This window comes from Streptopelia decaocto (assembly GCF_964273445.1).
Source record: "Streptopelia decaocto genome assembly, chromosome: 1".
Taxonomy (NCBI): Eukaryota; Metazoa; Chordata; class Aves; order Columbiformes; family Columbidae; genus Streptopelia; species Streptopelia decaocto.
The window spans coordinates 26861360-26886727 of record NC_138663.1 but is presented as its reverse complement, the minus strand read 5'-3'; the positions used below and the strand labels follow the sequence as shown (position 1 = coordinate 26886727).

General features: G+C 36.3%; 1 protein-coding gene across 1 annotated transcript in view; it reads right to left on the bottom strand.

The window, feature by feature from the left end:
• The window catches only part of CTTNBP2 (cortactin binding protein 2), an 89281-nt gene that overhangs the window by 16450 nt on the left and 47463 nt on the right, over window positions 1-25368 (bottom strand). Inside the window, 11 exon segments of the mRNA XM_082055405.1 lie at window positions 243-395; window positions 3669-3768; window positions 3852-3938; window positions 5023-5102; window positions 6715-6810; window positions 7623-7898; window positions 10333-10450; window positions 12163-12417; window positions 13469-13619; window positions 16974-17073; window positions 22119-22322. Of these exon segments, the coding sequence (XP_081911531.1) occupies window positions 243-395; window positions 3669-3768; window positions 3852-3938; window positions 5023-5102; window positions 6715-6810; window positions 7623-7898; window positions 10333-10450; window positions 12163-12417; window positions 13469-13619; window positions 16974-17073; window positions 22119-22322 (1620 nt within the window).

Genomic DNA, 25368 nt, shown 5'->3' with positions numbered 1-25368 from the left:
ATATAAAAGCAAGAAGCAGTGACATAATTGGAAAGAAAAAAAAACCAACATAACACACAACCCAAAAAACCCACCCCATCTAAATCAGCTTTAAAAGATGCTATATTTGGTTAAGAAAAACTACTTGCATTAAAATATAAAAACTGACAAATTACGCTTTCCTCTTCTAAGTTCCCCATTTGTCATGTATTATAATATAACTGTACTGTAGCAAAACCATCCATCCCACATTCTTTAAATACCTCTCTGAATAGTGCAAGGATTTTCTGAACTCCGATTCTCAAGAGGTGCCAGAAAATCTCCCAGCAGTTCAGATAAAGAAGCTCTCTCCAGATTTTCTAAAATCACAATGGTTGTCTTGCTTACAGGAGGCTGTTTAACTGGGACCAGACAAGCTGAAATATAAAAATCCCATTAATGTCTACTTATGAAAATTGACTTTTATTTATGTATACAGCTTTTACTTCTACTAATGCAACAAAGGATTTTTTTCGTTATTTTTTTGCCTTTTAACTTATTATACAGTCTGCTTCTGTAAATATGTTCAAAACTGGAAGCATAAAATCAAACAATGGAAAAAGTATCATCCTGTACAATAAGAACAAACATAGAAAGTTATTATTACAATTAATTCCTGGAATGGCTATAATGGGATCTTCATAGATAGGAAGGATTTAAGCACATTGAAAATAAATACAACAGAAAAGATAGCAAAGATCTCTGGAAACATTTCCTTCATCTGCTGTAATACATCTTAAACTTTTAACATGTACTCTTTATACCATGTAGTGATAAAATAATTCAGAGCATTCTATGTTTATAAGAAGCTTAATCATTCTGTGAGCTTGTCTATTTGTTTGCTACTATCCTCTGTTCAGAACTTCCTTCAATATCTTTCAGAATCACCCGAATAATCAGAGCTAGTTTGAGGCACAAAAAGCAGCAGCTGAACCTAATAGGCACTAAAATCAAATACAAAGATATCTCATTTTTTCAAATTTTAGATATTTTCCTTTATTTTTTCTTGATTTTAACATCTTGTTGCCTAAAAGAGAGATAGCTTTGGGAAGTGTTCCTGTAACACTATGTGTCCCAGGTGAATGCTTTTGTAATACAAATACTAAATAAAACACTTGTCTTGACCATATTGTGCCCTGCATTGTTTCAGAACTTCTTGAAGGTGGTACTAAAGATGGTCATCAAGAAAATGGTGAGTAATAGGGCAAAACTTAGAGACTGACTGTAGCTGATGACTGCTATTTATCTGCAGTTTCCTGAATATTACTGCCCTGTTTTACTAAGAGGATATGGCTGGATGGCAGGGAGGACAGGTACTTCCTCTGTGCCTGGTGGAACCATTTGGAGAGGACAGTGCTCTCCTAAGAGAGGAGATGTAGCAGAACAATGGAGCAAGAAGCGGGCAGAAAAACGAAAGGCTGAACACAAACACAGACTATTAATAAAAGTATGTTGCTGACAAAGAGTAAAGAATCCAGAAGCAGCTTTTCTAAGGGACACTGGCTAGTCAACAAATCAGACTACAAATGGTTTTATCCCCTGCAGGTGAAACACCAAAGCCTAGCTGACTTCTGACTAAATGGCCTCTTCTTCTCTCCCAGCAATGTGCCGGCACTCAGAATGACATGTGGGAAGAATCCCTGGCACAAGCTGTCCTCAAAACTGTGACCAAGATTTCCTGGGAGGAAAAAGAGACACAGGCTGAAGTTACCCCAGGAAGCATGCCAACAATCAGAATGAGCCCTGCACACCGTAGGACAAGCCCACGGGACGGCTCTGCTTTTGTGCACGAGCACAAACGTAATCAGAGGGGACTGCACAGAGTTTGTTGCAAGCAAGAATGCCCATGAAAGCTGCAGGATGAAAGCACATGTGAAGGACAGGTCCACACTGCACAGGCATGGCAGGTAGAAGACAGCATTCAGTCTCATTCACTGAATTGTAGTTTTTCTATTAAAAAGTTACTAATTTGAGTTTGCTTGCATAAAACGACTTCTTATGAAACTGAAATTCCTCTTGGTGTTTCTGGTCTGCCCACGCTGAGAGGGAAGAAGGTAGAGGAGCTGATGGTCTCAAAGCTTCATGAAGCACATGAAGATACAGCCAGAAGCGTTGCATTGGTACAACTGAAACCGGAACAATTTCAAATGCCTAAAGCCCAAACCTCTTTCAATACAGAAGGTGAAATGTGAAAATCATAGCTCCTGAAATGCAAGGTTATTCCAAGCAGCAATGAGATTTATCATGTTTCTTTTTAATGTGAATGACCACGTTGAGTGAGAAGTAAAGTTAAGATCCATAAGCTGTAATAATAAAAAAGCCCAGTATTTTTGGATGAAAATGACATGTGTTACCAAGGTCAGATTCAAACTGTATTGCTAGTTTTTGTCAAAAAAACCCCAGCAGAACCCATGAATAATTAAACACTCATAAAATAGAATCGGGAAAAAAATAGTAGAAAGCTGCAAAGGGGTGAAGGCAGCTAAATATCCAAGAACTACTTGCAGACAGTAAAACTGTATTTGAGCCAAAATTAATTTGAACAGTATCAAAGAAAAAGAAGCATCATATCACTCTTCAGGCTCTTCTATTACGGTATGTATGAGATGAGATATATTATATACTATTGCTATATTATTTAATATATTAATATTATATACTATATTATGACTGTATAGTTAATACTATAGCAAAAGAAAATAAATCAGAGTTAGAATGCATGAGTACAGACAAAATGCAGCACAACCTGCCCATGAAAAAGCCCTCCACACGAAACAATGCTTTTACCTTCACTTCTAGCACTATTCTATTTGTTCTTTTTTTACGTTTTCATTCCTATTTCTGACTGACCTATGCACCCCCATTGTTCTGCTTCCATACGTAATTTGCCCATTTTCATTGTCATTCATCTTTGGCTACTTCCCTTTTTTCACTCTTACCAGTTATTCACCGTGAATTTACACAGGTGCTGACCACTCTGAGAATACTTCACTGTGGAGCAACCAAGGAATAGGTATATAATCTACATGTAACTATTCACATACACGAAAATTGTTCATTTTAACAGAAATTCAATGTTGTCGTGTAGTAATAGGTCAGAACGCACACACTAATATCTGTCTACTTGGGTGACAAAATTTGGCTGAGATTCACAGATAGGTGAGCATAAAAGTGGTCTGACTTTTTAAGAATTCTTTCACTGCTCCTTTTTTCCCAGAAAGGTAATAATTATAGCTTCCCTTCTCATACCGTCTCTTTTTTTAAAAAAAAAAAAAAAAACAAACAAATATTAGAGCAGTTACAATAGCGCAACAATAGACTTTCATTCTGATTCAGTAGATCTGAACCATAGCAATCAACTTTTAAAGGCTCACAAACAAAGGAAAAAAGGAATGAGACAGAAAAAAATATTAAGAACTATTGATTTTACTCATATAGAACAAACTTTTGACAGAGCTCCCTGTTGGACTGTTACACTTAGTGCTACCTCAATTTAGAATCTTTTCATTATTCTCCAAGCATCTGGAAAACTATGGGTTCTGTTCAAACATGGACCCACTATGCAAAATGTTTTAATGTATTTCTTTACTTCGTATCATTGAATTTTTTCCTACAAATTACCAAAATCAGTCCTACCGAAATAACCTTACCACTACTGATGAACAGTTCTGCAAGCTGCTCCTTGGAGAAACCAGCATCCACTTCAACTTTAATGATTTCACATGAGGATCCTGCAGTCACTTGCTTTTGCTGTGTTGAAAATTTATAGATTTGGTGAAATAGTGCAAACTCTAATTTATGAACGAATTTACTTTATATGTTTGTGTTAATACCTTCAGGCAGGCCGCTATCTGATATGCTATATAGTCTTGCAAACTTCCTTCTGGACCATGGAAAATGACATTACGATATTGTTCAACCTACAGAGAGACAATAGATTATTCATGATAGTTCATAGACTTGGATTTTTTATTCCCTAGATGAGACAATCAGCACCTAACAGACAATAATAAGCTGATAATCCTTAGTATACTAGTTTCAAAATATGCAATATTTGCATATGACACCTTGGAAATATAGTGATAAACCTATATTCTAATTTGTAAAACTACAGGAAAAGGTGTTTTGCCATTATAAAAATCATTAAAAGTTGAAAAATTCATGTAGGAAGGATGAATTCAAGAGTCACAAATCTTTTATTGATTTTGAATTAAAATAGATAAACCAGAATGATATTAAAATCGTCAAAGCACAGTTTAAGTCACTGTTAACTTAAGGACTTAGACTAAAGATTTTCTTTGTAGTTGAAATGGGATAATTTATCAATATGGTAGAATAAAAATGATTTCATCTGTAAAATTGCTTAATCTCTAAAAAGTCAGTAAGGGAGTACACTCACATCACTGTGCGATTTTGTTGAATACAACAGAAACTTATGGCATATAACTGTTCTTCTAACAACATAAAGTACTATCCAAGGACACAGCAGAAATTGTGTGGATTTTAAACTAATTCTGATTTGATTAGCAATGTTAAAACAAATGATCTATGAAAATTAAGTCATACTAGCCAATTAGCCTTATATTTTGAGGTATTAAATAAATTGTAAGAGCTACAGGAGATTATATATATAAGCTAACAATAGAATTCAAGTCTCAAATAACTGCTTACATGAATGTTATTCTAATTTACTTTCCCCTCAAAAAGTAGAATGAAATAACTTTGGGAAGAAGTAAGATATAGAGCTTTTAAAATATTTTCTTAAGCACTTCAGTCACTCGGATGGCAGCTATTTAAAGAAGAAAGTTAATGCCCTCAGGTGACTGAACTTACTGAGGTAAGACTTAGGGGGAACTTTATTTGAGAGTAATACCTTTCATCCCATTTCAGTTTTTAGAATTCTTGACCTTCTTCCACAAAGTAGAAGATAAATATTATTCAGTCAACACTATTACAGAAGTATTTTCATGTATAAATGCAGAGAGAAGCTAGTTTAGTACTTACCAGGCGGAGGTAATTCTGAAGAGTCTGAAGATGGATCATAGATGCATAAGTCACACTGTTTAGGCAGCCTTCTTGAGGTCCTTTAAAAAAGAGATACACAAATAACTTTTCTAAATCTCTTCTGCTTATAAGCATGTATGATGGATACACGTGTTTTTCATGCAGTGTTCTACAGTGATCTCCAAAATTTACAGGCTATACAAATCAAAACGGTGAAGAAAAGAAACACATTTATCTAGCAACATCGATTCACAGGTATCCATGACATAAGTAAAATGGATGCTTCTATATAAGTGAAAAAGGTATTAATAGTAGGGCTTTTATGTGCCAGCATAGTTTCTAAATGTAGCAGACCTTTTAAAATCTATTCTAGTTAAACAATTAATTAAGAAGGTGTTAAGGGAGGATCCAGGAAACTATATACCCATCGCTTTTACTTAAGTCCTTGGGAAAGTCATGGAATGAACTGTCCTGGTGGCTGTCACAGGTTAAATGAAGCATGTGATTGGGAAAAGCCAACATGGATTCACCAGGGCAAGTCGTGCTTGACAAACTTGATCACCTTCTACAGTAAAGTAACCCGCTCAGTTGATGTGGGGCAAGAGGAGGACATTGTCTACCTGGATTTCTCCAAGGCTTTTGATATGGTTTCCCACAGCCTCCTCCTAGGGAAACTGATGAGCTGCGGTCCAGACGAGTGGTCTCTGGGATGGGTGGGGAACTGGCTGACAGGCCATACCCAGAGGGTGCTGGTAAATGGCTCCTTTTTAAACTGGCACGAGTGAAGGCTCCCAGAGATTGCTATTTGGCCCAACACTGTTTAACATCTTCGTAAGTGATCTGGATGAGGGGATCGAGTGTACCCTGATTAACTTTGCTGGTGACACCAAACTGACTGGGGAAAGTGGACACTTCAGAAGGGAGGTCCACCCACCAGGAAGACCTGGACAGGCTGGAAGAGTGGGCTAACAAGAACCTTATGAACCTTGTCAACAAAGACAAATGTAACGTCTTGCACCTGGGAAAACATAATCCAAGAGTGCAGCACAGGCTGGGATCTACCCAGCTGGGGCCACACGTGGTTCAGTTTTGGTCTCCATTATGCAAAAAAGGTGTGAACAGGCCGGAGAGGGTCCAGAGAAGGGCCACAAAGATGATAAACGGACTGAGAAGCTGCCATATGAGGAAAGGCTGAGAGAACTGGGCTTGTTCAGCCTTGAGACAAGAAGGCTTAGGGGAGACCTTATCACCATGCTCCAGTATTTAAAGGGTGGTTACAAAAAAGATGGAGAGTCCCATTTTACAATGAGTCACATGGAAAAGAGGAGGGGTAATGGGTACAAGTTACTACTGGGTAGAATCCAACCAGGCACAAGAGGGAAATTTTTTACAGTGAGAAAAGTCAGCCATTGGAAGTGGTAGATTCCCCAACATTGGACACTTTAAGATTCAGCTGGACAGGGTGCTGGGCCATCTTGTCTAGATCGTGCTTTTGCCAAGAAAGGTTGGACCAGATGATCCTTGAGGTCCCTTCCAACCTGGTATTCCATGATTCTGTGATTAATTTGATATGATATTTCTGAGGATCAAGCAATGCTGAAGAACAAAACCAGTAGCAAATTACTCTCAAATTACGTATTTCATATGGAGTGTCTTAACATTCAAGACTGAAAATTGCAAAATGAAAGTTACCAAACAAAAACACTGTGATATGCTCAGCTCTGTTCTTCTTCAAAAAGTCCCATGGTGGCTGGGGAAAATTCTGACCTGTTGACCACGGAATGTTTCCTGTTAAAAAGAAAAAATAAAAGAGATATTCCCTGTATCAAGATAAGTGTCTTACGCTCAAGCGTATTCAGTTGTTTTCAAAGATTATGTGCATACACTGACAAATTTGACAAACAAACCAGTCCCAAGTACTAAATCATACTAGTATTTGCTACATGACAGAGGATACGAGCGCTTTCTGCCAATTAATACATAAGTTTAATGGCTAGCCTGTCTTTACATCTTTACACACAAAGCAAAACAAGATAATTGCCAAGTCTAATGTGAATAGGGTGTTTTGGGGGTGATGGGCAGATGGGGGGGGGAAGGGGATATGCAGCACGTCTTCAGTACATTATCAGTATCCTATGCAACTGTTACTACTACTGCTACCAGATTTTGGCTAATTTCTCACCTTTTCAAAGTTTTTTCTGTTTTACCTTGATAAGTGAAGTTACATAAAACAGAAGTAGTGCTCATGATTTACAGTCTGGATTTACTGTACATTCTGGATGTACTGCAAAGCCATAGTGTGGTCTTTGCTTTGACTTATTTCATTTCACCTGTAACACACATCCCTCCTCTGGAATACTAATTCAAGTAAAGGACTAATTAACGTAGGACCTCACGGTCCCTGAGGTGATCTTTAAGTGCTTAATGAATTGTACCATACACACAGCTAAAATTAAAGAATGCATTCATGCCAGTACCGTTCAAAGTTTCATAGAAACTTTAAAAGAACCAGGAATCCAAACATACTTTTGTCTCACAAGATTTCACAAATGCAAGAAAATCCTCAATTTTTGCTTTTCTTATTACACCCGCATTGATACCTAGTTTGACAGATAATATACTGCTTGCACTGAGGCCAATGTTGGATTCTGCAGCACTACTAAATGACAGGTCTTCTAGGCTCCTCCATCCATCAGAAGCGATTGCTTGGAAATGGTTTGTCACTGCCTGACTCACTGCTTTTGAAAAATCATCCCATGATGTCTGTTTGCGGATATTTAAAGCACATATTGTGTTTTCTGTATCAAATTCCTCAGTACTGCAATGGGCCGGTTCAATACCACTGACTGAAATCCTTACAGGTACATTAAGAGCATCTGTTGAAAAACAGAAAACCAAAAATGAAAAAAAATGGTAAAACTCAATTAAAAAAATCCTATTATTCAAGACCAATGTCATCTAATATTGCAAAGGAAATCTGCAAAATAACTCCTGCTACAGAAAAACAAATGTTAAAGGGCAGCACAGATCACTATCACAAAATCAGGGCAGTGATGAAAAATAAATATCAAGGTATCTACCTTTTTTTACATTATAAAAAAAATCAGTATTATTATGCTTAAATAATGAGAAGCAAGACAAAACTTATTTAATATTTTACTACTTCTTTACAGACTAATTTCTTACAAATTAAGACAGACTGTAGGTAGTGCCTCAACATTTCAGCTTATTGTGGTTGTGCATACTTTTATTATCAATACAGAAAGGAATTTTCTGGCACTAGTGCACAAATAGAACACACAGCTGAGCCAAATGTCTTTTAATTAAAAGCTAAGATAGAACGTTCACTTGAAAGTGTATATTTGATTTGTGATAGAACGAATTGACAAGATATTTAAAAAAGAAAGCAGGAAATTTAACATGCACGTTCTAGAAACAAAATTAATTTAATGAAGGCATTTTAAATCTTGCTCTTTGAAAAACGGAATACAACTTGAGAGAAGCAGCCGCAGTGTACATGGATCATTTAGATGACTAAAACTGAAAATGAAACTATCTTCTAACTTTAATGCCAAAACAATACCTTTCAGAAATCACACCTCAAATTAAAAAAAAAAAGATATCAACTTATTATGAAATCTTGTAACATGATCTTAGTTTTGCTTTTGAATTCAGAAGCCAAATCTTCAGCTGATACAAACTAACAAAGTTTTTTTGATGTCAGAAAAGCTCTGATATAAACCCACTAGACTACCATAGGGAAAAGATGACCCAAAGGCATCCTTCAGATGTGGGATGTGAGAAATGCATCACAGGCTTGCCCTTCTGATGGCTGGACCTCAGGGAAATGAGTGATGTCTGTAAGAAATGCAGAGAGTTCTCTACAAAGAAACAGGCCCCTAGGACAGAGGTACAGTTTACACCTAAATTTCAGTGCATGTGACCCCTACAGCATAGCTGGTAATCCTGGCCCCCAGCCTCTCTGACCTGTTGGAGCACATCCTCCTGTCCTACATCCATGTAATTCCTCACCGTGGAAACCTCACTGGACTGCCAGGAAGGTAGTAGGTGGCAAACACACAGCTTACCCAAAATGCAGTCTTGGCTTGTTGAGGCATATACCCAGATGGAAAAATAATGTTTCCAAGCTGCCACATACCAGATATCATGGGGGGGGGGGAGGGAAAAGCTAATTATGATCATGTTAACTACAGGCTTAAAAAATGAAAGAGAAGAGAAACGGAGTCCAAAGGTTTCCACCTGATAAAAGCAGGTGGATTCATGATAAGCCTGAGAAACAGGGTACTAGGACTGATGAAAACAACACAGGCATCAATTTAAGAGGCTACAAGTTCAGCTGTGAGAAACTGGCTTCTGATAAAAGAAGTAGACCACATAGGAGTTTCTAATAGAAAGTGAATTGTGTTCCTCTCTGCGTCTACAGTAAAATGGTAAGAACCTAGACATTATAATAGCTGAAGAGGAAAATCAGAAGCAGCACACAGAAAGCTGCCCTATTTTGTTGATAATCAGTGACATTGGCTGCCCACAGCCCTACATCCCACAACACAAAAAGTGAAAAAAATACCAAGCATACAAATCTACAAAGACGACACTTCTGACCATACAGAGAAATAGAAAACACAGAACTTGTGAGTGAATGGACTAAGTTCTAACTCAAGAAATACACAGGTCATCCTGCCCTACTGAATTTTGAGAAAAGTTACAGAGAAGGAAGAAGGTGACAGGTTTCAGCAGAACAATCTTCTGACAAAAGTTATTGACATTGGAAAAAAGAAGTTGTTTGATCTTGTCTCTAAGACTTTTTTTGAAGAATAAAGTAAAGAATCCTCTCAACAATAAACAAGTGACAAATAAAGCTATGCTCTTAAAAGAGATTCAGATGTGACTAGATGATTGTCTCAGCCTGAGGAAATTTGACAGGTATCCACCACAAAGTAATTTTTCTGCAAGAATTGCAAGAGAAGGTAAGATTGCGATAATAGCTTTGGAAAAAGTAATTACTAACATTAAATTTAGAATTTTAAGAGAATACGGATGTTTGCACGTGTAAAATATATACTGTCTTTTCAAATGTTTTTAAAATAAAGATATTACTCATTTAATAATCTCCAACAAAATTTTATCATATGCTTTTGCAAAATTTGGAGAATAGAAACTTGCTAGGTTAAGAAAACCTAATTTTGTGGCGCCAAAGAAGTGACAACTACCCTTTTAATAGTTCTGATTTTTGTCCCACAAGCTTCTAACTACAAACAATTTTATATAGTGCTGATGGCATTTACTTACTTAAGTTTTCTAGGAGATGTTTGCAATCATCAGTGGCAACATCATGCAATGTTCGATTACACTTATCTTTTCTCTCAGCCTCTAGTCCACCATGGCTACAAAGGATTTCTAGACAGTTCTGCAAAGGTAAGAACTGTATTATTTACTTGTTCATTTGCTGCATTAAAGAGTCATACCAATATGTAGTTAGACTCCTAAATGAAATTCTTACACATGCATCTCCAAAGATGAGTGCAATGAATGAAAAAGACAGCAGAAGGCAGAGAACTGAACTGTGAGGCTGACAGTGGGAAGTAGAGTGAAAAAAGAAGTGAGAGAACAAAGAAATAAGGCTTATTTCCTTAGTAAAATAACAAGTTTTGTTGGCTCTGTTGCCTATGAAATACCAGCTAAGATGCCCTAGCATCTGTAATGAATGGCACCTACCAATCTCTAAAGAAAAGGGTGCAAGTGCCATTATTCTTTATATGCAACTATCATGCAGTGTCACGAATGACATGCAGTGCAGATAAAGGATTAGAGAATGAAGTTGAAGCGTTAACAGTACTTGAAGATGGCTATTAAGCTTGCTTTAGCTTCTTAATATCCCAAACATCTCTCAAGTCAATAAATACATTTAATCAAATACATTTATGTAAAGTCTCTGCATCAAACCTGGGAATCTGACTGCCAGCTCTATATTGCTTTCGTCACCCAAGAGAATACCCTCAGCCCTCACTGCAGATCTTACTAAACAGTTGACTTGGAACGTGCTCAGAAACTCAAACCCATGAGTTATTCATGAAAGGTGCATGTGTTCACACGCTGTCAGAACCATCAGAGTGAACATTTAGCCAAAGCTCCTTTTAGACAGTAAACAAAACCTAGTGTCCAAGTTCCTGAGGATTGTATTACTGCAGAAAGAAGCAACTCATTGCCCACTATTTAGGTATTTGCAGACTATACCAAATACCTTAAGCTGCATTTAAACTGAGATGAGTGGAAACTGAAATAAGTCTGTACCTGCCTAGCAGACACTGGTGATGGAATATTGACTCTATTTGTAATGCGAAATGCAGAGTAAGCAGAGGCTGGTCCCTAAAAAAAATAATTTAATGAAATGAATCTTAAATCTGTGCCTATTTTGAATTTATCGTAGTAAATTTATTAGGAAAAAAAGGAAAACATAATGATAGATATTGAATTAGGCATGTAATCACAAGCTGATTTTCAAAGTCTTTGACAATCAGTGTTAGAAGTGTAAAGTTTCTGATGTCAAAATCTTCAAGCAATGTTAAATTTCCAGAAATCTTCCGGCTTATCATCAGTAAGACCTGTCAGGTCATTCTCCATGTCATCAGTTATCCCAGCCCCAAAAAACTTATTAATGGCCAGCTAAAAAGGCTGCCCAAAATAACAAAATAAACAATGTATTACTGCACATATTTGATTCTCAAATTTCCTTTCCTCCCTCCCATGGGAAAAAATGTTCAAAGTTAAATCATCCCTAACTGTAACTGGAAACCATGTTCATCTAATATCTATAGTAAGTACATGACATCCAAGAAATTGACATTTGGGGTGGAATTCACCTCACCTTAACTCTGAAAATTTGAATCTCATGTAATCATTTTTACTCTTTTTATTGTTTTCCCAAAACAAATAGGCATTTAAAATGTGACAATTCACTCGATTTGACACCTAGCTTCTGGGGTAAACTACCCCCTGCAAGTATCTGTCTGTCTCTGTTAAATGATTGACATCTAAGTTTTAGTTCTTTGAAACTAAAAAAGAAGGATTTATCATGCCTAAATGCTATCAGGTTACTGTAACTTCTTCATATAGACTGACCTTAAAGCCTTTCGATGCTGCTATGTGGGCAGCAGTCCAACCCTCTTTGTCAGCATGGTTGATGAGTTCTGCAGAAATAACAGGCTTTACTCTATTGCTATAGTTGTCTTCTCTCTTCTCCAAATCGAAGTAGTCTACATCAGCCTCTGCTGCAGTCAAAGAGTTCTGATTGTTTGGCTCTCCATAGTACATAAGGAGCTTGAGACTGTCAACATTACCAGAATCCACTGCTGCGTGAACTGGTGACCAGCCATCCTAACAAAAGAAAAGCAAAAAGCACACTCCCACCAAACACATAGAAAAATGTTTGCAGAACTTCTATCAGTAATGAATCTGAATGGAAGGCTCTGTTTGGAAATTAAAAACATAAGCAAGAGTGAAAAAATAATCCTTTGGCAAAAAAGAGTTGCTTGTATGTGTTTTGAGGTGGAAAAAAAAGAGGGAAGGAAATGTGGCAGCAGAAGAAAATTCTACAGCTTTCTCCAAGGACAGTCCAACAGACAGAGACTTCAAAACTTTTAGAAGAGTCTGAGTGATACAGGACTTCATGCTGTTAATAGATTGTTTCCATATCATGTATCAAACTAACATGATTCTAATGATCAATAATTTGTCTTCTGTTGCGTTAATCAATTTATCATCCAGATATTTTTATGGCTTTGACATCATAACTTTTTCTCATTTCAAGTCAAATTTTCCAAACTTTCCAAGTCCAAAATAAATAAATCAAAAAAATTTAGTGTAGTAGAGGGAGCAGAATGTACTGTGAGCTAATACTCTTTTTGCCTTGTTTCTGGACACCCTACATCCCATGTTTATTGTCATGTTTACATCAAAATCCCAGGAAAAACTTCAGGAAAAGGGCAACACCTAGACATAAATCTTGAGACAGTCCTCCTACCCTACTTCTGCATATACAATTTTTTTCCCATATTCTCCCATTTGTGATATATGAGACTTTACAATACTGGCTGGAAAATTTGGGTGTGGGGGTCCCTTCAAGGACAAAAATAAAGCACTCTAACATAAAAGGGGGAAGCAAAATCCACATCTCCACTTCTCCACGTTAAAAATAAGTCATAAAATCATAGAATTTCCTGAGTTGGAAGGGACCAACAAGCTTAAAAAAACAAAACCAAAACAGAAAGTATGATGAAAAGAACAAAATACTATTGTCAAATTACGTGGTTTAGACCAACTTTAAAGAAAATTTTAAATAAGCATTCTAATGTAAATATTTCATAGCTGTTTGCAGTTTTTCAGTACTATACAAGGTACTTTACCTTTACAAACTATAATAACTTACACTGGTTTTTAATGTTCGATCTGCTCCACCTTCCAACAACAGCTTAATACAATCGTTATTTCCATTTTTACAGGCCAGGTACAAAGGTGTCTGTCCTCTTTCAGCAGCATGGTTAATATTAGCCTGATACATAATTAATAATTCTGCACACCTACAGCAAACAATAAGGTAGTAAAATGCTTATATTTGACATCCAAAAACTCTTTATAACTTACAACATTTACATTTTTTTAATAAAGCACTGATTTTATAGATACAGATCTACCTGTGACTTTATCCATCACATATTCACAAGTATAAGATATAATTTTGTACATACACACAGATATAAAGACAGAAAATCAGGTTACTTTAAACCCATAAATCTTAAATGACTGTAGATGCATTTAAAAACTGTGACTATAAAACATTTAATTTCACAAAGCTAATAAAAGTTTTATGACAGCTGCTTAAGAAAAACCTTCAGCTGAGCAAAATGTAACATTGCTTTCCTGACTACTGATATTTAAAATAGTTTTATGAAGAAATAAAATAACAAGAACTAGGACTAGCTTCAGATAGCAGTAAAAAGGACCCTGGCCTAGGGAATTAAACTGGTAGGGACAGCAGAAGAGCTGTGGGCACTACCCACCACTCAGACCCTGGAATGAAGGGAACTGCAGCAGGGTTTTGGTGGCAGAGAACATGGGGTGGAGGGCTGAGGAGAGACCCACTGGGGACAAGCACTGGACCCAAGATCCTGTACTTCCTCGGAACCCTGTAGCAGTAGGTCCGGTTTTCTTCCCAATTCTTGTGCCAGGGTTGGCTCCCTTTCCCTTCCCAAACACAGATTTTCAGCAGCTCTCAAGACTTTAGAAAAATCTTAATTCCAGGCTATTTCCTCTGTAGTTCAAACAAGGGCTTTAAACAAAGATAACTCTCCATCTCTCCGGCTCAATATTTATTAGTCCATAAAAATAGAAGCATGTCAACAATAAAGCTTCAAAGCAACTAATGCAATGCCATAGATTCATAACTATGGGTTGGATCATACTATAGCAAACAGGATGACAAAATATTTGAAACTATATTTATCTATCTATCTCTATATAGATAAGGATATAAGCATACATGAAATTACAAATGAAACAAACACAAGCACTAAAAAAAAGTTATCTCCTTCTACTAAGTTCTTATTTAGTCAGAAAATCAACCAAGTTCAAGGTAAAATAACCTCTTTCAGAAAAGAATTAAACAGATAACATTTATATGAACTACTTAGCTACAATTTCTGAAAACGCTCAAATGAACAGAGAAAATACAAATAAAAGTAGTGTTCTACCTTATGAAATGTTGAACATGTATCTTAACTGTACAGTCACAAAAGTCATCTTAACATGGGCTCATAACCAGATGCTTCCATAAAACCACTGCAGATTGAATTTTAAGTCTGCTATGTTAAAAAAGTCCATGATGTTATTTTGCAATTTATTCAATGATTCTGGAAATGCTACATTGACTTTCCATCTCAAGGTCAGGTAAGGTCAGCCTGGCCTAGACCACATAAGAAACGATTTTGAAATTTTCTCCTACAAGCACTTCTGGAAGTGGTGAAATGAATGAATGGTCCCAAACAACTATAATTTCTTTCTGACTGGAATGAAAGTCTTGTGTGTAAGGTTAACTGACATGTCACAGGGGATTGGCTAGAAAATGTCACATACAAGTACTGTGTAATTGAGAGTGGTTTAGTGCTGCTATTAACCCCAGATTCTCAGTGCTGTAGTACAAGTAACACGGACTAAGTAACACAACACTTGAAAGGAGACAGACTGTACTATTGCCCCAAATTCTGCCTATTGCAGAGTTTTTCTGAGCCAGAACTTTGAAGTGATCAACAAATCAAACAGCCTGCAGCATTCCCAGCCTCTCTGATATTTTTGGCTGGGCCCATCATTATTCCACACTCACTTTTACAATTTGTTTCATGTTTAGTATCTCAAAAAAGTGAAAATAAGAAGTGTTTAGGGTTTTCATATTACGTAAGTAACTCTAAGGGAAAAAGCACATAAAGACTGCAACACCATAACACAGCAGCCAATATACAGCAAAGTGTTTTGAGGGTAAATCAGAGAAATAGATAGCTTTCTACTTAAACAAAGTCTACGATTTTTTTTCTTTTTAGTGAAAGAATATGAAGAGTATATTTTTGGTTTGTCTTGTCAAGTCACATATAATTTTCATAGATTTAATGTAAAACATTTAACTAGATACATATTTCTGTGCTCAAAACACCTACTGGGAATCTGCTACCTCTGGATTAAGACTTCCAGTAAAAGACACCTATTAGTTGATAAGCTTGAAGTCCTCTAAGAAGTGGCAAGAATCTCTGATGACCCTTACACATTCATGGAAGAACATGAGAAGCACAGGGAACTCCATTCTTCCTCTTTCTCATTGTTGGGCCAGGGCTTATCACAGTCTAACAACACTCAAAGACATTGACCCCTCTATTCTACCATAGGACTGTAGAATCCTTGAAAATAGTAAAATGAAACATTAAATTAACGAAAACCTGAAAGATAAGCAAAATCCAAGTTACATAAAACAAAGGTAACGTCTGTAATAAAGATCCTTAGTCATGCTGTTTAAGACTTTTTGCATTTGGAAAGCAGTTTTATTTGGATAAGGATGCTGTGGTAGAGTTTATCTAGTGGTTGATTCCAACTTTCAGTTCTAGTTCCTATGATTCTAGGATACACAGTGAAGTTGCAGAACAGAATTGTAACATCAGTCTTCAGCTCCTCTGCTGAATGGAGGAAAAGGGAGGAAAAAACCAACCACCTGGACGAATTGTTGTGTGCTGGTTCTCAGTATAAAAAGACGACAAAATTTTCTAACCATGCTGCCATAAAACACCAATCTTATGAAATTAGGAGCTTCAAAAATTAAAAGGAAACTTTTGTAACTACATTTTGAAGAATGTTCTTAGAAATATTCTTTGACTCATACATAATTTTCTGATTTTCAAGGTTGCTGATACAAAAAACCTTAAACCTTAAGAACTGTTTTGTTTAAAGTATTTGATTCTGTATCACTCAAGAGAACATTCAGATTAATCTTATTTTGCCTGTGAATATGATATTTATAGTTCTTTAAGCTTCAAAAAACAGCACAAAAATAATTTATTTCCCCCTTCCCCGTAAATCCTATATTATGGTTGAGAACTCAAAGAAAAATAAGAAATTCAAAGGTAAGTCACACACATGTAGACCAGTATCAGATTGTTGTTACTAAGAATGCACATTCAACAACCTTAAGTGCTGCAATTGGAAACAAAACAAATGGAAAATATTAAAACCAGAATGGCATAAGAGTTTCAGTAGATGCTTTGAATAAATGATAGTGAAATGCATTTATACCTATGAATGCAACAGTAACATAATGGAAAAGGTATATAATATAATGTAAAGAGAACGTAAAATTGAGTAATAGCTGATGGGCAAAATCTTAAGACTTCACTTACTTGACATGTCCCTGAGCAACTGCTGAACACAAGGGTGTAAAGCCATTTTTATCAGCAGCATCAACTTGTGCTTCTGCAGTCAGCAGCAATCTCACACAATCTGAAAATTGAGCAAAACCACAGATCGATGCAACAAAAACAAGTGGTTAAAACTAGCAGAAGTTAAAAGCTACCAAAGGGGCAACAGAAACCAGTCTTTTTTATTACACATCGCACACCTCAGCGAACTGAGGCTCAGGAAGCAGTTTGCAGGAGAGAGGTGAGAATGACTCCCTGGGGGCACCACCACCCTCTTGCAAAAAGGGCCTGGGTTGGGTTCTACTGGGATCCAAACACATCCCCAGTGCTGGCAACTCCCACAGTGCTAAGTCCCTGCACAGTGGGGAATTGGAATCATCCAGCAGCCCCCAAACGCAGCTCAGTCCCACCAGCAGTCATGTGCACATCTGAAATACAACAGCCACGGGGGAGATGCTCACAAGCTACACACATATCAACAGGCTGCCCGCTCCTGGCTGAGGACAGTTTGAGATGGGATTGCAATGACGAATGAGGTAAGCTGACAAACTCAAACCTCCCCAAACCCTTCCCATTCACGTATCTCCAAAACGACATGCTAAAAATAGTACCAGCCCGATTCCATCATCCTACAGCTAAATTAAGATAATTAATTACATAGTAACTAGACTGCTTTTCATCCACAAATTGGAATATCATTTGATGCAATTAAGTTTAAAGAAAATCCTTAATCTGCTCTATATTCTTGAAATTGGTTCTAGACCCAAATAAAACAAGTATTTTGCAGCTGAAGCCACTACTTCGACAATAAGCTCAGCTACAACACCAATTATAAACTCTTGACCTGATTTCTGAGCAAGTTTAATGCGCTTTGTTTCAGCACCGGCTCAGATCCTGGAGCCAAGCTTTGCTAGTAAAGCTTATCTCTACATATCAGAAACATACTTAGAATTACTTAGAAATCTGACTAATCTAAACCACTCTTGAATGTATTTATTCCTGCTACAATTGCTTCAAATATTAATACAGATGTTGTGGAAGTGACTGAATAAATAATTTAACATCGAGAAATAAGATTTTCAAATACTGTAAATTATTATAATGTAAAGTATGATTCTTAAACAAATAATCTGAAATAGCCTTTAAAAAAATTGTCAGGATAAACTACCAGGACTTCATCTATAATTTTTGAAGTCATAAAGAAGCTCCTAGGTAGCTAACTTACCTACTATTTCCACTTGTAACATAATACAAATTAAAATAAAATTATATTTTCAATCACTTTGTAACAGAAAACATACTTTGCTTATAATGACATAATTTTTTCCTCCTTCCATTGCCAATCCCAGTCTTACATTAAACAGTTAACTTGAAAATATTGATTCCTGTTTGACATCCTAAAATATTTCTAAAGTTTATGAAGGATGTTGAAAAAATTTTCTTCTAGCAGTTTTAAGTACTGGGCTGGCATACGCTTTGGTTTCATGACAAAGCATACATTAGCCATGCAAAAGCCATGAAAAACACATAGAATTAAACTACTGTTCTAGAAAGGTATGGTTAACTCACAATTATTGACAGAACCTTGCGATGGTAGTTTATCTATGTGAAAATACTGTTTCTGATGAAGATCACTGAAAAGAGCTGCTAATTTTCAAGGATAGGTGCAAGGATGAGGAAATAGAGCTACTTTCAAAAGGCATAGCATGTGAGCTAGTGAGCTTTATAGGACCTGTTCTGCACATCAAGGAAAAAAGCAATAATCTCCAAGAAGTCTGTGTCCTCTGGATGGACTGTTGGTTGAGATTTGGAGAAGGGTAGTTTGGGTCAGTTCAGGCTCACTAACACCAGGTCAGTGCTGTCAGCCACAGCAGCAACCAGCAGCAGAGAGGACTGGGCCAAGGGCAGGCACAAGACAGACACTGACGATGTCACTCAGTTGAAGGTTTTGGTCAAAGTGAAAGCAAAACATGGAAGCTTATTAGCACAAACACCTGGAGACTTTACTGCTCTCCACCACAGCCGGGTAGTTCTTCCAGAATGCTGGTAAACACCACGCAGATACATCAGCGGCTCTGCAGAGCTGAGTCCGTGTAGCTGTATGTCCCTGCACTTCACTCCTTTCTACTTCCCACATCATTCCCGTTTTTCCTATCAATCAGGGTGCCACAGCCTCCAAATACTCAGAATAGAAGAGAACCAATTATACAATAACTGCATATGATTTGCTCACAGCTGAGTCCAAAGGATATTGTTATTATTATCTTCATATCTCTCAGTTTAGGAACTATTATTATTTTATTCTCTCTTTCTCAACCACCTCGTGTGGCAGAGAATGGTCAGGACTGGCACCACAATACAGATATGCAGATATATTAGATAAGTGAACTACTGTACATGTTATCAAGTGCATAATAGACTAAAGTGACAAAGACTGCTTTGTTAATGGACCAAACCAAGACAGCCCGACAAAATCTCTTCAGCTCTAGTGTTCAAATCATAAAATCAACAATTTCCCTGTGTCACTTAAAACACAAAGAAAGTATTAAGTGAATTTTTTAGGGTGAAGTTCTCTCAGCCCTGCAGAACTGGGGACACTGTGTACAGGAAACAAAGCAGCTGCTTTGAGTTTCATGTGCGGGAAAACCCCTCAGCTGCAGCTCTCAAAAGGCAACTGTTTACAAACTGGAAGGCTACACGTTTTGCAATTTAGGAAAGACTATTTGAGTGTTCTCTTTCCTTGAGGAACTCAATTTTCTCTACAGACTGGGCTGAGCGCACAAGAACTGTTGCCAATGTACTGGTTACAGTGAGCTCTACCTTTCTCTAGTTATCTACACATCTTAAATACTGTTATTTCTTTACTGAAAATGTGTGGAGATCATTCACTTTCCACTCTTCCCAGAGTCCTTGCAACATGGTGTTTGTTACTAAGGGAGGTACTCACTATGCTGACTCCTAACAAGTCTAGAGTGACTCTTTTCTTCTGACTAATTATTTCCCAGAATAAATTAGAAAATCTGGTTAGTAGACTCAGAAGAAATGAGGGATCCTGGAAATCTCTGAATCTATTTAGTCACTAACTCCAGGTTGAAAGTATCTCAATAAATTAAATTATGGTGTGATCATTCGCTGGGGTAAGCTTATGTGTTAAGTCCTACCGTTGGACTCTGTGATCTTTAGGGTCTTTTCCAATTTAAATGATTCTATGATTCTAAGGAAATATAAAGCAGCCAAAAGACAGTAATTCGCCATTGACAATCCTACTCAATACAATGAAAAAAAACGTACAATAAGTTATTTTATCCTTCTTAAAGTTACATTACTGTCATTTATTCCTAGCTGGTTAAAAAAAGCTATTAAAAAGGAATTTTTAAAATAACAGATTTATTCCTACACTTCCTTTATTAAGCCTACAAATTTTTACATAGATTTAGTTTTACGCCTCTGCTTTGAAGAATATCTATCCCTGGACATCAGAACAAACTGCAAGTAACAAAGAAAGGATAATATATGAAAGTTAAGCCCAGAAACCTTTCTCTAAAAATATTATAAATCTACTACTCCCAGTTTTCATATAATGCATTAAAGAGACGTCAAAACTGCTGCTGTATGAGTCCCTCATTCAGAATGTATATGATCCATCTAGTTGCGAAAATGCAACCATTTGTACAACAAGTTGTTTTTCACATCCTGTCAACTATAAATAGAAGTGTAACACTAAAACCTTTGCAATATATTTTCATCTTAAAATTTAAAAGATACTAAACAATTCCAGGATGCATATGGATGTGCTTGTTTTTATTATTGTGTTTTCATACTTCTGTCAAGTGCTTCTCTTATTTGAAATTTTGACAATAAAATAAGAACCCAAATTGCTGTCAGTAAGAGTTGCTCAGTAATTGCAACTGAAAATTAGGACATTTGCTTGGAAACATATTAGCAATACAAGAGGAGTAAAGAAGAATTGGGTCAGTTACGGTCTCCCACAAACATCAGCAATGACAAATGCGTGTAAGCATAGAAGAATCTGCAGAACACCCATCTGGGTATGGGGTTGGGGGGAATCCACACAGTATAGTAAACTTGGAGTCTTAATACTGAAGGAAAAAAGTTGAAAAAACATTATTAGTGCCAAAGGAAGTAAATAAAATAAAGGACTTTCCCAATATTTTAAGGTTCTTGGCAATAGCAAAGAATCTGTCAGTTTCAAAGACAGTATTCCCACCTTTTACTGTGAAATAAAATCTTGAATTTACCAAAAAATTAATAGAATTTTTTGTCATTAGTATTGGTGAATTTCATCTTAAGTGTCCAAAACAGCATAATGAAATTATATGAAATCTAAGAATCCAGGAGATTTTTACATCAGTAGGAAAAACTGCAGTAACATATACTGGAATTTTAAAGAAAACATAAAGCTGTCAAACAGCAGTTAACAGACTGAAAATTATCTCTTGGAGTTTGCATCCATGAAATTTGTATCTGTTCCTAACATATTTGCCTCATTTTAAAAATACATTCATAAAATACGAAGACTCACTGTCGAAAGGTTCAGTGATGTGACCTTCTCGAGACTGAGGGTTGGGGTAGTGGGGAAAAGAAAAATGTGAACCATCTCACTGGAGCCTAGAGAACAAACTAAGGCTACCCCATCTAGTTCAAAACAGTTCTTTTTCCTTCCCAAGCAACAGACTACTCCGAAACCATCTTCCATCATTTTTACTGCTGCTACAGAACGTTAAAACATATGATGACCTACTCTTTCCTGCTTACTCCCTGTAGAGCAAAGTTGCCTTTGCTACAAAAGATCTTCAGTTTGTCACAGAACATGGGGTGATGATATCTGGTGGCTTTTTATAGGAAAGGAGTGGAGAATTAGAATGGATGTTCCTGCAGAATGTTATCACAAGGACGAATGCTTCCCGTGTTCCAAAATTCTACCTCTGGAAGTATTGCTTATATATACACACATCACACTACAACTCTTGTAATATAATCTATGTATCTCAGTTTCATGTTCACATTTTTAAAAACATGCACTTGTCCTAATTTAATATTTAACATTTAAGAAATGAGCTTTTCCTAATTCACTTGAATATCGTAACAAAACCTTGAATCACTTACCTGTATGTCCATTCGTAGCAGCAGAATACAAGGCAGAATAGCCATCTTCACAAGAGTAATTAATGTCCAGTCCTTCTTCATTAAGCAGCATTGATAATAAAGTGACATTTCCCTGGGCAGCAGCTTGGTGAAGAAGGGTGGGCCTGCCACCCAGGGGGACAGGACCACCACTTGTTAACAAAGGGGTTAGGGAGGAAGACCAGCCTGTGAGTTAAAGCAACAGAAGTTAGATGGAAGACGCATAAATAAAGCTTTGTGTTTTCTGTGTTCTTCTAAAAAATTAAAAAGGATCTTCAAAATTACACGATTTGTTAGTTTAGCAGAAGTTTTGTGATGATGTTTTGTCTATACATCAGAAGGTATTCCAAAGAATAAAAACCATGTATGGGGTGACAGTTGTTAAAGCAAATGAACAGGATTTCATTACAAAAGGTTAACAGGAAACTTGTTATGAACTATAGTAGCAGCTGGATATCTCAAAAAAAGTTATAGTATTAAAATGTAGAAAGTATTCATTTAATTGTTGATATGCTGGGAAGGCTTTTTAAAGTACGTAAAGAAAGTTTTCCAGAACAAAATACTTATTTTCATACGAAATTTCAACCTCATTTACCACCTTAGTACAAACTTTAGTATTTATATCTCACCTGTAGTTGTACAGAAAAATTGCACAGAGGGCTGCTTAATAATTTCAAGTGCCTTTCAATAAGTTTGCAAAAGAAAGTAAAAATAATTTACACCAATAATACAGAAATAAATATATTTATTATTGAACTGTACCTTAAGGTAATGTTCCTTTTACTCAGCAATACTTTAAAAATATATTATAAAATGCTCCAGTGTGAATGAATAACAGGTTATATAAAACTTACAACTGAAAGCTTTTAAGTCACCTTGTTAAAAAATAATATTCAGTTCAAAGCTTTGAAAGCTTAGGAGTTATCTTGGTTAAATGTTCTCTTCATTACTTATTAGCTTTAGTAGGGAGTTTGTTAAGAATATGAAGTTTACTGCATAAGGCATAGAAAATTTTGTGCATTCTTCCTTGATCAAGGACTGCAAGAGAAAATAGGATAAAGATTCTTTTCTTATTTCCACTGTTACCTTCAGAAAATCCACATTATATTTCTCTCTTTAATCAGTAACCTTTTATTCTGTGGTCACACATAAACTATTATATGAGGCTGAAATCTGACAATACAAAGCAGGTTCCTGCAGCTTTTACTGTGGTTCTGCAACAGCCAGGACTGAAGAGGAGCTGCAGGGCATCACCTCCAGCTCCGTCAAGCTCATGAAGTGCTGTGCAGCCTCCAACACCTACAACTAAAAAAAGCATGTGGCAGTAGCTCTACCATGCGGGTATGATCTGCTGCACATTTTGTAAAAACAAAATTTAATATGGAAGTTCCCAACAATTCTATATAAGCAACAGATTTGAGAACCTTGCAATATCTGAGTAAGTTTTAATTAAGGCCCAGGCTTGCACAAGAATCCATCATCCAAGCAGCCTCAATGAAGAACTCATAGCTCGATCCTAGTTCAGAACAACAAAAAAATTAATGCTTGGAATATTTGCCTATTCGTTTTTAAAGTAAGCTAAATTTGTAATTTCAAATTAAGTTTACTAGTTTAGTATGTAAACAAAAAGTATTTGCAGTATTTTCATAATGTTAGCTTATTATTCAACTTATTTGATATTGACTGTAAGAAGTCATCACTACAGCTATGAAGTTACCATATAAATCCAACTTTAAACCAATGACAAACTGTAAAGGTTATCTCCATCCATCTTCAATTCTGAACCTACCTTCTGACTATCACTAATATTTGTTTCTCCAATATTTTTAATTAGAGTATTTTGAGGCTTTTCTGAAGTTTGTAAAAAAAAACCAAAACCAAACAAACAAGGAAACAAAACCAAAAGCAATAGAGAAAGTAAACTGCATCCTTTGAGTGGTAAAAAAAAAAAAAAAAAATGTATTCCCACTTCCAATGTTTGAGAAAAGGTAACTTTTACAAAATCCCCAAATGTCCAAACAATAACTTTTATTCTTCCTTTCCATTATAAATGTGTTTTTATTTTTCCAGCCCTTTGATATTCTTTGAAACTGTGATGCAGCTGTTGTTATATATGTTATATATGTTTTTAAAATGGTACTGGTGTAGTTTTTACTGTCTTGCCGTTGTAGTTAACTAACAGTGGACATTGGTTCGTCGCCTGGGTGGCGCTCCAGATGTTAACGTTCTTTGTCCAAGTTATACTGGAATTATTTGGGGGAATTTGAGGAGCCTGACACCAAGCTTTAAGCATGAAGTTCAATTTGCCAAGCAGTTTTGTAACATCAATAGTATTTCTGGGTTCCCTTCCTTATTGAAAATAGTGGAAGTTTTTGTTTTGTTTTGTTTCTTTTGTTTTTAACAGAAATGCAAAAATAGAAGAATTTTTTTGTGCCATGTGTGGTATCTTCACTTTCACTTCAGTTCCTTGAAATTAAAATTATGTTGTTGCAATTCAATGATGAATTCATTATGCTAGGTTATCATTTGATGAAAACCTTCTACTGAAAAAGATACAAAAACCAGGTAATAACATAAACATAACCTTAGCTTCTGTTATCAATATAAAGCAATTTAACAAAGCTGAATAAATCCAGCAAAACACTCCAAAATTAGAAAATACTGATAAATAAGGTACATTATTACAGATGCAAAAAGTTAGGAAATGTGAAGCATCTGTGAAAGCTTGTAGGCCATGCAGTGATGAAGGGCAGAGGGACAGACAAAAACAGCTTCTGGCATCAGCTTCAGAACGTGAGATGGTTAATTTCAGAGCCCAGATCAGTTCCTCCCCCCGTTGCCTTTTATCTTGGAAGCCAATTGAATAGAGAGAATAAATCAATCATTACAGAAATAAGCAAAATAAAAAACATACTTCACTGAAGAGTGACATCGAAAGCGCAAAACCAAGGAGAAAGTGAAAGCAAAAATCCCAGGGGTATGAAAATCCAGCTGCCTACATAGGTTTCCAGTTTGAAGTCTTACAGCCATTGAAATGTAGAAATCCAAACAGAGCAGAAGCATTTTGGCACCAGTTCAAAGGCTACTGAAGTTAATGAAAACACTGTCGCAGATTTTGAATCAGGCCATAAATGTTCATTGGAACTTCTCTGTGTGCTGTCTGTTCAATGTTAATGACAAAAACTGCTGTCTTTGCCTACCAGCATGGAAAGAGCGACGCACGGTCCAATGC